At 44.0% G+C, this 16,894-nt stretch overlaps 1 protein-coding gene across 2 annotated transcripts in view; it reads right to left on the bottom strand.

Moving 5' to 3' along the window:
- Positions 1–16,894, bottom strand: part of gbe1b (glucan (1,4-alpha-), branching enzyme 1b) — a 509,684-nt gene that overhangs the window by 303,014 nt on the left and 189,776 nt on the right. For both annotated transcript variants that reach the window (XM_080203341.1, XM_080203342.1), the window contains exon 4: positions 12,357–12,482. In XM_080203341.1, coding sequence (XP_080059467.1) covers positions 12,357–12,482 — 126 coding nt within the window. The remainder of the gene's footprint in view (positions 1–12,356; positions 12,483–16,894) is intronic.

Raw genomic sequence — 16,894 nt, 5'->3', positions numbered from 1 at the left:
AGAGGAGGCAAGGGAAGTGGTGGAAATGTTGAACATAAATCTTGTATCAATCCTTGCTGTAGAAGACACAAATAGCATTCCCAAATTACCTATAAATCAAAATAAATAGAATCACCAAGAGTACTGAAAACTATTTGAATTAAAGGCTGACAAGTCCCCAGGATCTGCAGGGCTGCACCTTGGGGTCTGTGGCTATTCAGAAAGCAGGTGCATTGGTTCTAATTTTCCAAAAGATTGTGTGTGTGGAGTTTGCATGTTTCCTCTGTGTCTGCGTGGGTTTCCTCCGGATGCTCCGGTTTCCTCCCACTGTCCAAAGACGTGCAGTTAGGGAGATTGGGCATATTAAATTGTCCCTTAGTGTCCCAAGATGTGCAGGTTAGGAAGCTTAGTGAGGTAAATATATTATGGCAACAGGGCAGGGGGGCAGAGGGGCGCAGTGAGGTACACTTTGAATAAGATGGTCTGTTGAAGGCTCAACGGACCAAATGGTCTCTTTCTGCACTGTCGGCATTTATGATTCTGATACTCAGATAGGAAAATGGTGAAAGTTACCGCTCTATTTCAGAAAGGTGGGAGGCCGAAAGCAGGATATTACAGACCAGTTCGCTTAACATCTGTCGTCAGGAAAATACTGGAATCTATTGGGGTGGATACAGCAGGGCACAGAAAACCTTAATTCAATCAGGCAGTCAACATGGTTTTGTGAAATGGAAATCATGTTGGATTATACAATTAGAATTCTTTGAGGAAGTTACAAGCAACATGAACAAAGGGAAACCTGTAGATATGGTGGATTTCCAAAAGGTATTTGATAAGGTGCCACTGAGATTCTGATGAAGGATCATCCAGACTCAAAACGTTGACTCTATTTTCTCTGAACAGATTCTAACAGACCTGCTGAGATTTTACAGCGTTTTCTGTTTTTGTTTCAGATTCCAACATCCAAAGTAATTTGCTTTTACCTTACACACTGAAGGACTCTGCTGTACACAGAAATCTGGATGTACTGGTACATGCGTCACAAAACTTTAGTTTGCAGGTACAGTGAGTGATTATGGCAAAAGGAATGCTGTCATTTATTGCAAAGGAATGAAATAAATGAGAAGTAGGTAAGTTTTACTAGTCGTATAGCGTTGTGCGACCAAGAGGAATTTGGACAGTAATGATCTCCTTACCTGAAAAAGGATAGAATTGAATTGGAAGCAATTCAGAGGCAGTTCACACAACTGACTGATGTGGGATGAAGGGATTATCCAATATGGGGAGGTTGGACAGGTTGGGCCTGTACCCATTGGAGCTTAGAAGAGTGAGAAATGGTCTTACTGAAACATAAAAGTTTAAAGGTTTTTAAAGTTTAAGTTTATTTATTAGTGACACAAGTAGGCTTACATTAATAATGCAATGAAGTTATTGTGAAAATCCCATAGTTGCCACACTCCGGCACCTGTTCGGGTACACTGAGGGAGAATTTAGCATGGCCAAATGCACCTAGCCAGCACGTCTTTCAGACTGCGGGAGGAAACCAGAGCACCCAGAGAAAACCCACACAGATACAGGGAGAGCTGCAAACTCCGCACGTCACCAAGGCTGGAATTGAACCCAGATCTCTGGCACTGTGAGGCAGCAGTGCTAATCACTGTGACACCGTGCAGCCCACATACAAAATCCTGAGGGGACGTCACAGGGTGGATAATGAGAGAATGTTTTCATTTATTGAAAATACTAAAATTAGCAGACATTGTTTAAAAATAGGGGGATTAAAGGTTATGGCTGAGGTAAGGAGAAACCTTTTCTCTGAGGGTTGTTACAGTGACACAGTGTCGCACTGCTGTCTCACAATGACAGGGACCTGGGCTCAATTCTCGGCTTGGGTAATTGTCTGTGTGGAGTCTGCACATTCTCCCCGTGTCTGCGTTGGTTTCCTCCGACTGCTCCAGTTTCCTCCCACAGTCCAACGACGTGCGGCTTAGATGGATTAGCCACGCAAAATGTGTGGGGTCATGGGGATAGGGTAAGATGCTCAGAGACTCGGTGCAGACTCAACGGGCCAAATGTCCTCCTTCTGCACTGCAGAGATAATAGGGTTAGTCTCTGGAATTCTCTTCTCCAGAGTGTGGTAGAGACTGGGTCATTGAATATTTTTAAGGCTGAATTAGGTGGGTTCTTGATTGACAACAGAGTCAAAGGGTATCAGAGGAAAGCTGAACTGAAGCCACATTCACATCAAACTTGATCTTATGAAATGACAGAGCAGATTCAAGGAGACAATGGTCTACTCTTGCTCCTAATCTGTGTGGGTACGTTTACATGTGTCTCCTCGTCTTGATCCTTCCACTAATGGAACATTTTTCACCATCTCTTCTGTCCAGAGCAATATTGTACTGAACTTACTTTAAAGCAGTCACTTTAATTATGAGGAAGGTTGTTCTTCGAGGAAGAGGAGTTCATGGCTGAAGCTGACCAATTTTACTTTGTTCTTCAGCAAGGATAAACTGGAGAAAACTGGAGAGCTTGTTTATGGCCAATTATTTGACCTCATTATATTTATAAGCTGCTTGTTAATAACTCGCTGCAGTTTAAGTTGTGCCCCACCACCTCAGTCGAAAATTGGATACGTTTCTTGCCCTTTCTTCCAAACAACCCAACATCCCACCACTCTCCAGTAAAGAGGCAACAGGATGAGTAATTTGTACATAACGGTTTAAGTCTGGACTTACCATATGCTACAATCCCAGTAGAATATTTGGAGGCATTAAATAAGTCTCAAACTCAACAGACTGAAAAAGACAGCATAATCTTATTTCTTACAGGCAGCAGGGCTGACAGAAACGGATCTGACACTGGCACTGAGAGAAAAGAACTGAAAGCAGCCATCTGCCATGTCAGTGTTATAGTCTGCACCTTGTGAGGATAGGAGAGCATTCACACCGGGACTCCAGGGGAAGAGAGACAACTGACAGTTTGTTGCTGCAATGTCAACGACGTGATAGAAGAAAAAGCTGCTACTCGCCTGTAACACAACACCCAAGAGACTGAGGTACAAACTAAGACACCGTTTATCGCATCACACCTCAATCTACCATCGTACCCTCAGTCCCTACATGGTATGGGGAATCAATAATCCTTTCAGAAACATAGAAGATCGGAGCAGGAGGAGGCCACTTGGCCCTTTGAGCCTGCTCTACCATTCATTACAATCATGACTGATCATCCAACTCAATAGCCTAATCCTGCTTTTTTCCCCATAACCTTTGATCCCATTCGCCCCTAGTGCTATATACAGCCACCTTTTGAATGTGTTCAATGTTTTGGCATCAACTACTTCCTGTGGTAATGAATTCCATAGGCTCTTTGGGTGAAGAAATGTCTCCTCACCTCTGTTCCAGATAAGCTACCCTGAATCCTCAGACTGTGACCCCTGGTTCTGGATTCCCCCACCATTAGGAGCATCCTTCCTGCATGTATCCTGTCTAGTCCTGTTAGAATTTTGTAAGTCTCTATGAGATCCCCCCTCCAATTCATCTGAGCTCCAGCAAAAACAATCCTAACCTAGTCGACCTCTCCTCAGTCCCACCATTCCAGGAAATCAGCCTGATAAACCTTCGCTGCACTCCTTCGAGAGCAAGAACACCCTTCCTCAGAAATGGAGACCAAAACTGCACACAATATTCTAAGTGTGGCCTCACCAAGGCCCTGTATAGTTGCAACAGCACAACCCTGCTCCTGTACTTCGCAATGAAGGCCAACATGCCATTTGCCTTCTTTACCGCCTGCTCCACCTGCATGCTTACCTTCAGTGACTGGTGCACAAGGACACCCAGGTCCCATGCACACAGCCATTCAGATAACCTGCCTTCTTGTTTTTGCTTCCAAAGTGAATAACCTCACACTTATCCAAATTGTACTGCATCTGCCATTGATTTGCCCACTCACTCAACCTGTCCAGATCATTCTGAAGGATCTCTGCATCCTCATCACCGTTCACCCGCCCACCCAACTTGGTATCATCTGCAAACTTTGAGATGTTACATTGTGTTCCCTCATCCAAATCATTAATATATATTATGAATAGCTGGGGTTCCAGCACTGTTCCCTGTGGCACCCCCACTAGTTCCTGCCAATTTGAAAAGGATCCATTAATTCCTACTCCTTGTTTCCTCTCTGCCAACCAATTTTCTATCCATCTCAATACACTTGCCCCAATCTCACGCGCTTTAATCTTACATGATAATGTCTTGTGCGAGACTTTGTCAAGTGCTTTCTGAAAGTCCAAATACACTAAATCTACTGGCTCCCCCTTGTCAACTCGACAAGTTATATCTTCAAATAATTCCAACAGATTTGTCACGCATGATTTCCCCTTCATAAATCCATGCCGATTCTGTATGATCCTGCCACTGCTTTCTCAATGCTCAGCTATAAAGCCCTTGTAAAGGATTTGAGAATTTTCCCCACTACTGATGTTAAGCTTACTGGTCCATGATTCCCTGTTTTCTATCTAACTCCTTTTTGAGTATTGGAGTGACGTTCACTACCCTCCAATCTTCAGGGACTGCTCCAGAGTCGAAAGAATCCTGGAAGATGACCACCAATGCATCCACTACTTCGAGAGCCACTTACTTAAGTACTCTGGGATGTAGATTATCAGGCCCTGGGGATTTATCTGCCTTTAATCCCATCAAATTTCCCAGCACCATTTCTTATCTCCCTCAGATCTTTCCTCACTAAATCTTGCATTCTTCAACATTTCTGGCATCTGATTTGTGTCCTCGTTTGTGAAGACAGAACCAAAGTATGTATTCATTTGCTCGGCCATTTCTTTGTTCCCTATTACACATTCCCCAGTTTCTATCTGTAGGAGACCTACATTTGTCTTCACCAACCTCTTTCACTTCACGTATCGATAGAAACTCTTACTGTTGGTCTTTATGTTCCCTGCAAGCTTACTTTCATACTGTATTTTCCCCTTCTTAATCAATTCCTTGGTCCTTCTTTGCTGAATTCTAAACTGTCCCCCAGTCCTCAGACCTATTGTTTATCGTGGCCAATCTGTGTGTTTCTTCCTTAGAAACATAGAACATTACAGCACAGTACAGGCCCCTTGGCCCTCAATGTTGTGCCGAGCTACGTCCAATCCCAAGATCAAGCTATCCCCCTCCCCACAATTCTGGAGTGCTCCATGTGCCCGTCCAATAACTGCTTGAAAGTTCCTAAAGTGTCCGACTCCACTATCACAGCACACAATCCAATCCACACCTTAGATCGAATACTTCTCTAATTTATTTTTGTAAGCCATGGATTGGCCCTCTTACCCATTTTGCTTTTGTGCCAGACAGGAATAAACAGTTGCCGCAATTCCCCCATGCGCCCCTTGAATGTTTGCCATTGTCTCTCCTCTGTCATTCCTTTCAGTAACTCTCCCTAATCCAGCAAGGCCAATTCACACCTCATATCCTCAGTTTTTTTTATTAAGATTCAGCATCCTAGTCTCCGAATCAACGACTTCAGTCTCCACCTCAATAAAAAAGTATATCATGTAATGGTCCCTCATCCCTAAGGGGTCTCATACAGCTAGATTGGCAATTATTTCCTCCTCATTACATAGTACCTAGTCTAAGATAGCCTGCTTTCTAGCTGGTTTCTCCACACATTGGTCAAGAAAACTATCCCGTTTACACTCCAGGAATTCCTCCTCTACAGCACTGTGGCCAATTTGATTTGCCCAATCTACGTGCAGATTAAAATGACCCATGATCACCGATATTCCCTTATCACACACACCACTAATTTCATGTTTAATGCCATTTCCAATATCACCACTGCAGTTTGTTTTTTGCCCCTTGGTATTTCTCAGCTCTACCCATACGGACTCCGCATTGTCAGAGCTGATATTCTTTCTCACTATTGTATTAACTTCTTCTTTAACCAGCAGTGCCACTCCACCATCTTTTCCTTTATGCCTGTCCTTCCTAAATATAAGAACATAAGAACATAAGAAATAGGAGCAGGAGTAGGTCATCTAGCCCTTCGAGCCTGCCCCGCCATTCAATAAGATCATGGCTGATCTGTCGTGGCTCAGTTCCACTTTCCCGCCCTCTCCCCATAACCCTTAATCCCCTCTCTTATCAAAAACCCATCAACCCGCGTCTTAAAAATATTTAGCGAGGCAGCCTCCACCACTAAGTACCTAGGACATTCAATTCTCGCCCCTGGTCACCCTGCAGCCATGTCTCTGTATTCCCAATTATATCGTACCCATTTATATTTATCTGCGCAATTAGTTCATTCACTTTATCGCAAATGCTCCACGCATTAAGGCACAGATACTTTAAGCTCATCTTTTTAACATTGTTTATCTTGATCCCAGTATTTTTCTCGACAGTCCTGTTTGAAATTTGTCCTTGGTTTCTATGACTATCACTTTTCTTATTCCCTTTTCTACCTTTTGTTTTAGCCCTTGCTCCTTCCTTCTCTGACTCCTTACATAGCTTCCCATCCTCCTGGCGTATTAGTTTAAACCCTCCCCAACTGCTCTAGCAAACACTCCCTGAGGGCATCAATCCCAGTCCTGCCCAGGTATAACCCATCCAATGTGTAGAAGTCCCACCTTCCCCAGAACCTGTCCCAATGCCCCAGGAATCTGAAACTGTTCCCCAATACCATCTCTTCAACGTTATTTATCCAATATATCCTGTCATTTCTACTCTGACTAGCACGTGGTACCAGTATAATCCTGAGATCACTATCTCTAAGATCCCAATTAGAATCATAGTATCCTACAGTACAGAAGGAGGCCATTCAGTCTATTGAGTCCAACAACAATCCCACCCAGGCCCTATTCCTATAGGGAACCAGGGGGAAGTTCAAGCAGGCACAGGGAGAAGGTGCAAACTCCACATAGACAGTGACCGAGGCCGGAATCAAACCCAGGTCCCTGGCACTGCGACGCAGCAGTGCCAACCACTGTGTCACCATGCTGCCCCAAGATTGTCCAAAGTCTGGATTTAATCAATTGGAACACACATCGATCCATGATTATCTGGGATAGACAAATCTCATTAAATGATGGAATATGTTGGCCCAATTTAAGAATCACTTTGCCAAATGAAAAGCTTGTACTTTAAATATTCAGTAGAAACAGTCTATTGGTTACCCATTGATTAGGATAGCTTCTGAACTTTAGATAGTGAGAATCTCATTGCTGTACTAAAAAAAGAGGAAACTGAATCCATTTCAATTATTAAACGTTTCTCTGCTGTGAATGAAGCTGAACCAAGACATATGGTCCATTGCATGAGGTCCAAAAATAAATCCATTGAAAGATTTTCCGAATTCCAACATTTGCTAACCTTGACAGGAGTAGATTTGTATTCCCCAGAGATGAGAGCAGTCAGACTTCACATGTAAAAGGAAAATGTACCAGCCATGTCGACAAAGACTGTTTTTTTTAAAAGTCAATAATCCTTTGTTCTGAATCTCCCATGCTTCTTGGTGCAGTCAACCGGAACATACATTCAAGCCAAAGAAAAGAGGACAGGTCATTGATATCTTCAATTTTTGAACTGAATAAACAGCGATCCAGTGGTTTTTGCAAGAATTTCTGCAAATTGTGGCACTCGATGTGCATTGGTTTTCCCATGATTTATGACAATCTGCCAAATACTACACATATGCGGTGGGTGATAACTTCACAAGTAATCCAGCAGCCCAGGCTAATGCTCTGAAGAGCTGGATTCCAATTCCATCACAGCAGCTGGTAGAATTTAAATTCAATTAATAAATTCAGAACTAAAAGCTATCCATTTTTGATTGCGACAAAAACCCATCTGGTTCACTAATGTCCTTTGGGAAGGAAATCTGTTCTTACCCAGACCGTATGACAATATAGGTGACTCTTAAATGCTCCTTCAAATGGCAAAGCAAATACTTCAGTTGTATCAAACACTCCAAACGTCCGAAAGGAATAAGACCAGTCAGAACACCCAACAACGACCTAGGCTCTGGCAAAGACAACTGAAAACCCAGCTCTGTCACCCCTGCAAGTTCCTCCTTACCAACGTACTGAGGCATGTAACAAAATTGCAAAACGCCTTACACAGACACCCAAGCACACCTTACAATGCCACAGGCATCCCATCATTATTCCTCAATATATTCTATTGCACTGGCAAGAGAGACCCACAAGATTTTTTGATTGGATTTGATTTATTATTGTCACATGTATCGGTATACAGTGAAAAATATTGTTTCTTGTGCACAAAACAGATAAAGCATACCATTCATAGAGAAGGAAATGAGAGTGCAGAATGTAGTGTTACAGTCATAGCTAGAGTGTAGAGGAAGATCAACTTAGTGCGTAGTAGGTCCATTCAAAAGTCTGACAGCAGCAGGGAAGAGGAGTTGGTTGATACATGACCTCAGACCTTTGTATCTTTTTCCCAACAGATGATGATGAAAGGGAGAACGTCCAGGGTTCGTGGGATCCTTAATTATGCTGGCTGCTTTGCCGAAGCAGCAGCAATGTAGACAGAGTCATAGAACATAGAAAAACTACAGTACAAACAGGCCCTTCGGCCCACAATTTTCACCGACCATATCTCTTATCCTCTAGGCTTACCTATAACCCTCAATCCTACTAAGTCCCATGTAATCATCCAGAAGTCTCTTTAAAAACCCTATTGAATCTGCCTCCACCACCACTGCCAGCAGCCGATTCCACTCACCCACCACCCTCTGAGTAAAAAAACGTACCCCTGCCATCTCCTCTGTACCTACTCCCCAGCACCCTAAACCTGTGTGCTCTTGTGGCAGCCATTTCAGCCCTGGGAAAAAGCCTCGGAGAATCCACTCAATCAATACCTCTCATCTTATACACCTCTATCTGGTCACCTCTCATCCTTCGGCTCTCCAAGGAGAAAAGACCGAGCTCTCTCAACCTATCCTCATAAGGCATGTCACCCAATCCAGGCAACGTCTTTGTAAATCTCCTCTGCACCCTTTCAATAGCTTCCACATCCTTCCTGTAATGAGGTGACCAGAACTGAGCACAGTACTCCAAGTGGGGTCTGACCAGGGTCTTGTACAGCTGCAGCATTATCTCCCAACTCCTAAACTCAATTCCTCGATTGACGAAGGCCAGTACACCATACACCTTCTTAACCACATCCTCTACCTGCGAAGCTGCTTTAAGAACATAAGAACATAAGAAATAGGAGCAGGAGTAGGCCATATAGCCCTTCGAGCCTGCCCCGCCATTCAATAAGATCATGGCTGATCTGAAGTGGCTCAGTTCCACTTTCCCGCTTTCTCCCCATAACCCTTAATTCCTTTGCCTACCAAAAACCTATCTACTCGTGCTTTAAATATATTTAGCGAGGTAGCCTCCAGCACATCAACGGGCAGAGAATTCCAGAGATTCACCACCCTTTGAATGAAGAAGTTCCTCCTCAACTCTGATCTAAACTGCCCTCTCCCACTTATCTTGAGGCTGTGCCCTCTAGTCCTGCTGTCCTTTCTGAGCAGGAAGAATCCTATGATTCTTCCCGCTCAGAAGAATTTGAGAGTCCTATGAACCCAGACCCCAAGATCCTTCCGATCTTCCACACTGCTAAGAGTCTTACCCTTAATATTATATGCCATTTGACCTGCCAAAATGAACCACCACACACTTATCCGGGTTGAAGTCCATCTGACACTTCTCCGTCCAGTCATGCATCCTATCTATGTCACGCTGCAACTTCTGACATCCCTCCAAACTATCCACAACACCTCCAACCTTCGTGTCATCGGCAATGGATGGAAGGCTGGCTTGCGTGATGGGCTTGTACTCGTTAGAGTTTAGAAGAATGAGGGGAGATCTCATTGAGACGTATAAGATGATGAATGGGATGGATAGGATAGAGGTGGAGAGACTCTTCCCGCTCAAAAAAGACAGTAGGACTAGGGGGCACAGCCTCAAGATAAAGGGGAGGCGGTTTAGAACGGAGTTGAGGAGGAACTTCTTCACTCAAAGGGTGGTGAATCTCTGGAATTCTCTGCCCGTTGAAGTGGTGGAGGCTGCCTCGCTAAATATTTTTAAGAAGCGGGTTGATGGGTTTTTGATAAGAGAAGGGATTAAGGGTTATGGGGAGAGGGCGGGAAAGTGGAACTGAGCCACGACAGATCAGCCATGATCTTATTGAATGGCGGGGCAGGCTCGAAGGGCTAGATGGCCTACTCCTGCTCCTATTTCTTATGTTCTTATGTTCTTATTGGGCTACATTCATTTTATAGTTCTTTGCAGTCTTGGGCAGAACAAAAGCCATACTATGATATAACCAGAAAGAATGCTTTCTATGGTACATTGGTAAAAGTTGGTGAAAGTCGTAGCTAACATGCCAAATTTCCTTAATCTTCTGAAGGAGGGGGCTTTCTTAACTATAGTGTTGGCATGGGGTGGTGACACAGCGGTATGTAGTTGGGAGAGATTGTCCCCCTCTACCTTTCCACATCCCCACGACAGCTGATGAATCATGTCCATCATGGCTAATGATCAACCTGACTTCAAAGGAGAGTGTAGGACAGCCTGCCAGGAGCAGCCTGGCATACCTAAACCTGAGCTTACAACAGTTTTGTTGACTTGAATGCCAAACAGAATAAGCAGCAAGCAAGAGACAATGCTAAGAGATCCTATAACTAAAAGATGATATCTAAGCTCTGCAGTTCTGCTGCATCTGGTTATGAATGGTTGTGGACAATTAACTAACTAACATCCCATTCAGCAACCCCATTTTCAGAACATTTTTTTGGCTGCTGGTAGGACTTTGAAACTGTCCAGGAATGTGCTGCTTCACAAAAGGGATTTAATTTCAAATAAAATGTCTCACAAAGAGCAGTCTTTAGTCCACGGCTGGACACAGAGATAATTTATAAATTCTCCCTGAGAGTTCTGGAAATCGGTCAGAGTCTGCTAGGCCGGTGGCACCTCTGATTACATATATATAAAAGAGACAAAGTGTCGACGGAACCACGACACTTTAATGTCCTGTTGGTGGTGAAACACTTGCAGACTATCGGTTTCCTCCCACATTCCAAACACGTGCAGGTTAGGTGCATTAACCATGCCAAATGTCCCCGAGTGTCCCGGGATGCGTAGGTTTAGTAGGGAAATATGCGTGCTTACGGGGATACAGCCTGGGTGTGCTTATTGTGGGTGTAGACTTGATGGGCTGTATAACCTCCTTCAGCACTGTTGAGATTCTATTTTGGGGCAGCCCAGCACAACTGTGCAAAAGGCAAGAGAGAATCAATTCCAATGATCTTCAGGCAGAGGTGGCAACTGGATGATCCATCACGGCCTCTTCCTGAGGTCCATAACATCAAAGATGCCAGTCATCAGCCAATTCGATTCACTCCACTGATATCAAGAAACAGCTGACAGTATTGGATGCTACGAAGGTTATAGATCCCAACAATTTCTCAGCGATAATTCAGAGGCCACACCTCTACCCAAGCTGGTCCAGCACAGCTGCAAGACTAGAATCACAGGAGTATGGAAAATTGGCCAGGTATGGCCTGTCACCAAAAATCAGGACAATTCCTACCTTACCACCCCATCAGTCTACTCTTGATCATCAACAATGTGATCAAAGGTGTCATCAACAGCGCTGTCAGGCAGCATTTACTCAGCAATCTGCTCTCTGACCTCAGTTTGAGCTGTTCCAGGTCCACCCAGCTCCTGGGTGGAGCACATGCCCGAGAGAGGGGGGCGCGCACCCGAGGGAGGGGAGGCACGCCCGGGGCAGCGTGAGGGGATTACAAAAAAAAATTACACTTTTTTAACATCCACAACAGTAAATAAAATCTGAAAGAGCGTGACTCTACACTTTGAATAAAATTAACTTTCAACGCCAGAGAGGTTGTTTGGCAATAATTAAGGCCTGTTGCACCATTGAAGAAGTACTTTAATTAGAATGGAGGAACACTAATCTTGTGACCAATTTAATTCATACCCATGAGGCAAATATAGCAACTTCCTGCCACTCCATGTATTTGAATAGTGAGTCTCTCAGTGAGATACCAGTGACAGTAGTTTCTAACAGAGCAGGGCAACATCCTCATTTCCATATTTCACCACACGTGTAGGCACTTGAAGTTACTGTTCCATTTACATGTAAATAACACTGAGCCTTACTGATACTTATACTGCAACTTCATGTCCGATCTTTTTCCCTTGACAAAAAACAGTAGAGAAATTCGAGCTCAAGGTCTTTCAGTTGGTCAGTGATAACTAGCTACTAGAAATAACTTGTTTGCTTCACAAGTGACATTTTTCACCCAAGCATTTTCCTAAAGGATGTGCAAAGTAAGTTGCTTACCATATATGGTTGGGGAGGGTCCCAGTGCACCCAATCGTACGTAAAGGCATTCTGTTCACGTATAACATATCGTGCCCAGGGAGAAATGCGATATAGCTGTTGTCCACTTTTAGTGCCTATTACCACCTAAGGAATAAAATAAAACATTCATTATTTGCTTGCCTCCCAAGTTATTTGACCGAATAAATCGATACTTCACATTAGGACTAAAATTCAAACATCACATCTCCAATTGGAAATTTACCTGTGCTCACTGACCCAAATTGGCTCTCTGCCCAGAAACAACACAGTTCTAAAATTCTCATCCTGATTTTCAAATCCCTCCATTACCTTCTGCTTTCCTTATCTATCTAACATTCCACAGCCCCAAACGCTCCATCGAACTCTGGCTCCTGAACATCCTGGTTTTAACTGCTCCAACAGACAAAATTGTTAACACCAGGATTCAGCAGGTGCCATGGCCTGGGACTCGGATCCTCCCTCTGTGACTGGATCCTGAACTTCCTAACAACTCACAGACCACAATCAGTAAGGATTGGCAACAGCACCTCCTCCACGATCATCCTCAACACTGGTGCCCCACAAAGCTGTGTTTTCAGCCCCCTACTATACTCTTTATACACCTTTGACTGTGTGGCCAAATTCCCCTCCAACTCGATTTTCAAATTTGCTGATGACATCACTATAGTGGGTCGGATCTCAAACAATGATGAGACGGAGTACAGGAATGAGATAGAGAATCTGATGAACTGGTGCGGCAACAATAATCTCTCCCTCAATATCAACAAAACAAATCGATTTCAGAAAGCGTAAAGGAGAACATGCCCCAGTCTACAGCAATAGGGACATTCTCTCTTCCACCTTCTTCCATCCGGAAAAAGATACAAAAGTCTGAGGTCATGTACCAACTGACTCAAGAACAGCTTCTTCCCTGATGTCATTAGACTTCTGAATGGACTTACCTTGCATTAAGTTGATCTTTCTCAACACCCTAGCTATGACTGTAACACTACATTCTGCACTCTCTCCTTCCCTATGATGATATGCTTTGTCTGTATAGCGCGCAAGAAACAATACTTTTCACTATGTCAATACATGTGACAGTAATAAATCAAATCATATCAAGTCAAAATCAAAGTTTCCTATGCATTTGTTGTCCAATACTTTCAACCCAATCCATTTAGATCTGTAAATGAAATTCAGTAATAGACTAGGTCATGTGGTTTTAAAATACATAACAGCAACATGTGTCTGTTTGTTGGTGAAATAATCAGACAGACAGGTGAGTGCAGAGCCTGATTGCTCAGTGCTTTACTCCTTTGGCTACAGATTATGGTTATCTGCTGTAACAACGTGCGAGTGAAAACAATGGTTCTTAGCACCAGAGAAACATCAACGTACATGCAGCGAGATGAGTTGTTACTGCATTGGGCAGACCAACAAATTCAACACCTAATCACAGCAAAATAAAGGGGAAACAGCAACTATTAATATTCAAATAGAGGAGTGTGGGGTCAGCCCAGAAAAAAATACAGACATAATGGGCCAAATGGCCTCTTTCTGTGTTATATAATCTAAATAATTCTATCCGAGATGGCCAGTGGCAGGGAGAGGGTTGGCCTGGATGGTGAGCAGAGGGGTGAAGAATCCTGATGGGATCCAGCTGGAGATAAAATCACAGAATCTCAGTGTAGAAAAAAGCCATTTGACCCATCGAGTCTGCACCGACAACAATCCCACTCAAGTCTTATCCCAGTAACCTCACATATTTACCCTGCTAATTCTCCCTGACGTTAAGGGGCAATTTAGCACGGCCAATCCACCTAACCCGCACATCTTTGTGGACTGTGGGAGCAAACCGGAGCACACGGAGGAATCCCACGCAGACACAGGGAGAACATGCAGACTTCGCACAGGCAGTGATCTGAGGCCAGAATCGAACCTGCAGTCCCTGCTGCTGAGAGGCAGCAGTGGTAATCACCATGCCGCCTCTAAGGGGAAGGCTATGGAACGTAAGTAGGGGAAGGTTTGGATGGAGAGCAGAGATGATGGCAGCAGAATATTGCTGAATCAATGATTTGTGTTGGATATCACTGAGATGCAGCAAAGTTGCTAATGCTTAAAAATGCAGAATGCCAAGCTCCAAAATCCTTCATACTACAACACAGTTCCTTTAAAATCAGAATCGTTTCATAAATATCTCGCACTGACATGAAGGAATCAGACTAAGAATTATTCAGTCCCATATTACAGAGGACATTAATTAGTTGTGTTCAAATGGTAATCATATAGCCAGCACACAATTTGCAGTTCAACCACAACACTCTTGCTTGAGCTAAAACTAGTGAATGATTTATTTATTTAATCCCAATTTAATAAAAAAATGGACTCCTATTACCCTTAAATCTGGGGAGACAGTAGTTTTGTCACCGAACTAGTAATCCAGACACTGGCTAAGTTCTGGGAACACAGGTTCGAATCTAATCACAGCAAATAGTGAAATGTAAATTCAATAAAAATCTGGAATTAAAAGTCTAATGATGATCATGAAACCACTGTCCATGGTCATAAAAACCCACCTGGTTCGCTAGTGTCCTTGAAGGAAGGAAATCGTTGCCCAGTCTGGCCTACATATGACTCCAGATCCACAGCAATGAAGCAATCCTTTGAAATGGCCAAGCAAGCTACTCAGTTGTATCCAACCACTACAAAGATAAGGATGGGCCACCCGGCATCAAAAACAACAACAGCAAACCCAGCCAGGTCAACCTTGCAAAGTCTTCCTCACGAACGTCTGGGGGCTTGTGCCAAATCAGGAGAGCTGTCTCACATACGAGTCACAGTAAGATGCAGTTATACTCACAGAATTGTACCTTATAGGTAATGTCCCAGACACTACCATCACCATCCCTTGGTACCTGTGTCACCAAAGTGGAATATAGAACATAGAACACTACAGCGCAAACAGGCCCTTCGGCCCACAAGTTGCACCGATCACATCTATACCTACCAAGTCATAGAACTATCTGTAACTTCTAATGCCATTAGATCCCATATACTCATCCAGAAGTCTTTTAAAAAAGAACCCAGTGAGTTCGCCTCTACCACCACCAACGGCAGCCAATTCCACTCACTCACCATCCTCTGAGTGAAAATCTTGCCCCTAACATCTCCTCAGTACTTGCTTCCCTGCACCTTAAACCTGTGTCCTCTCGTAGCGAGCATTTCAGCCCTGGGAAATAGCCTCCGAGAATCCACCCTATCTATTCCTCTCAACATTTTATAAACCTCTATCAGGTCGCCTCTCCAGGGAGAATAGACCTAGCTCCCTCAACCTATCTTCATAAGGCATGCCTCCCAATCCAGGCAATATCCTTGTAAATCTCCTCTGCACCCTCTCAATAGCTTCCACATCCTTCCTGTAGTGAGGCGACCAGAACTGCGCACAGTACTCCAAGTGGGGTCTGACAAGGGTCCTATAAAGTTGCATTACCTCCCAACTCCTGAACTCAATCCCTCGATTAATGAAGGCCAGTACACCATATGCCTTCTTGGCCACATCCTCCACCTGCGAGGCCGATTTAAGAGTCCTATGGACCTGGGCCCCAAGGTCCTTCTGCTCTTCAACCCAGCTAAGATTTCTACCCTTGATATTGTACTCCTGCATCCCGTTGATCCTGCCAAAATGGACCACTACACATTTATCTGCATTGAAGTCCATCTGCCACTTCTCCGCCCAGTCTTGCATCCTATCTAAGTCACGCTGCAACTTCTGACATCCCTCCAGACTATCCACAACACCACCAACCTTCGTATCGTCGGCGAACTTACTAACCCATGGGAATACAATGGGAAGGAGTACCATCTCCTTCTCAGCTGATGAATCAGTACTGCTCCATTTTGAACACCACTTGAGGGTGGCAAGGACACAGTAGGTACTCTGGGTGCAGGGATTCAGTGTTCGTAACCAACAGTGGCATGGCAGTACCCCCACAGACTCAGCTGGCTGAGTCCAAAAGGTGGTGAGGGAACCAACAAGAGGAGAAAACCTACTTGACTCCATTCTCACCAAACTGCTTGCTACACAGCCTCACAAGGCTGTGTTCCCAGCCCCCTATTATACTCCTTATACACTTATGGCTGTGTGGCCAAATTCCCCTCCAATTTGATTTTCAAGTTTGCTGACGACATCACCGCAATGGGTCAGATCTCAAACAATGACAAGACAGAATACAGGAATGAGATAGAGAATCTGGTGAAGTGGTGCAGCAGCAATAATCTCTTCCTCAATGTCAACAAAACGAAGGAGATTATCATTGACTTCAGGAAGTGTAAAGGAGAACATGCTCCTGTCTACATCAACGGGGACAAAGTAGAAAGGATTGAGAGCTTTAAGTTTTTAGGTGTCCAGATCACCAACAACCTGTCCTAGTCCCCCCATGCCAACACTTACATTAAGAGAGCCCACCAATGCCTCAACTTTCTCAGAAGACTAAGGAAATCTGGCATATCAGCTATGACTCTCACCAACTTTTACA

The sequence above is a fragment of the Carcharhinus amblyrhynchos genome, chromosome 15 (genome assembly GCF_965287045.1).
Source record: "Carcharhinus amblyrhynchos chromosome 15, sCarAmb.v2.hapA, whole genome shotgun sequence".
Taxonomy (NCBI): Eukaryota; Metazoa; Chordata; class Chondrichthyes; order Carcharhiniformes; family Carcharhinidae; genus Carcharhinus; species Carcharhinus amblyrhynchos.
Note: the sequence above shows the minus strand (reverse complement) of the source record. Positions and strands in the feature narration are given on the sequence as shown.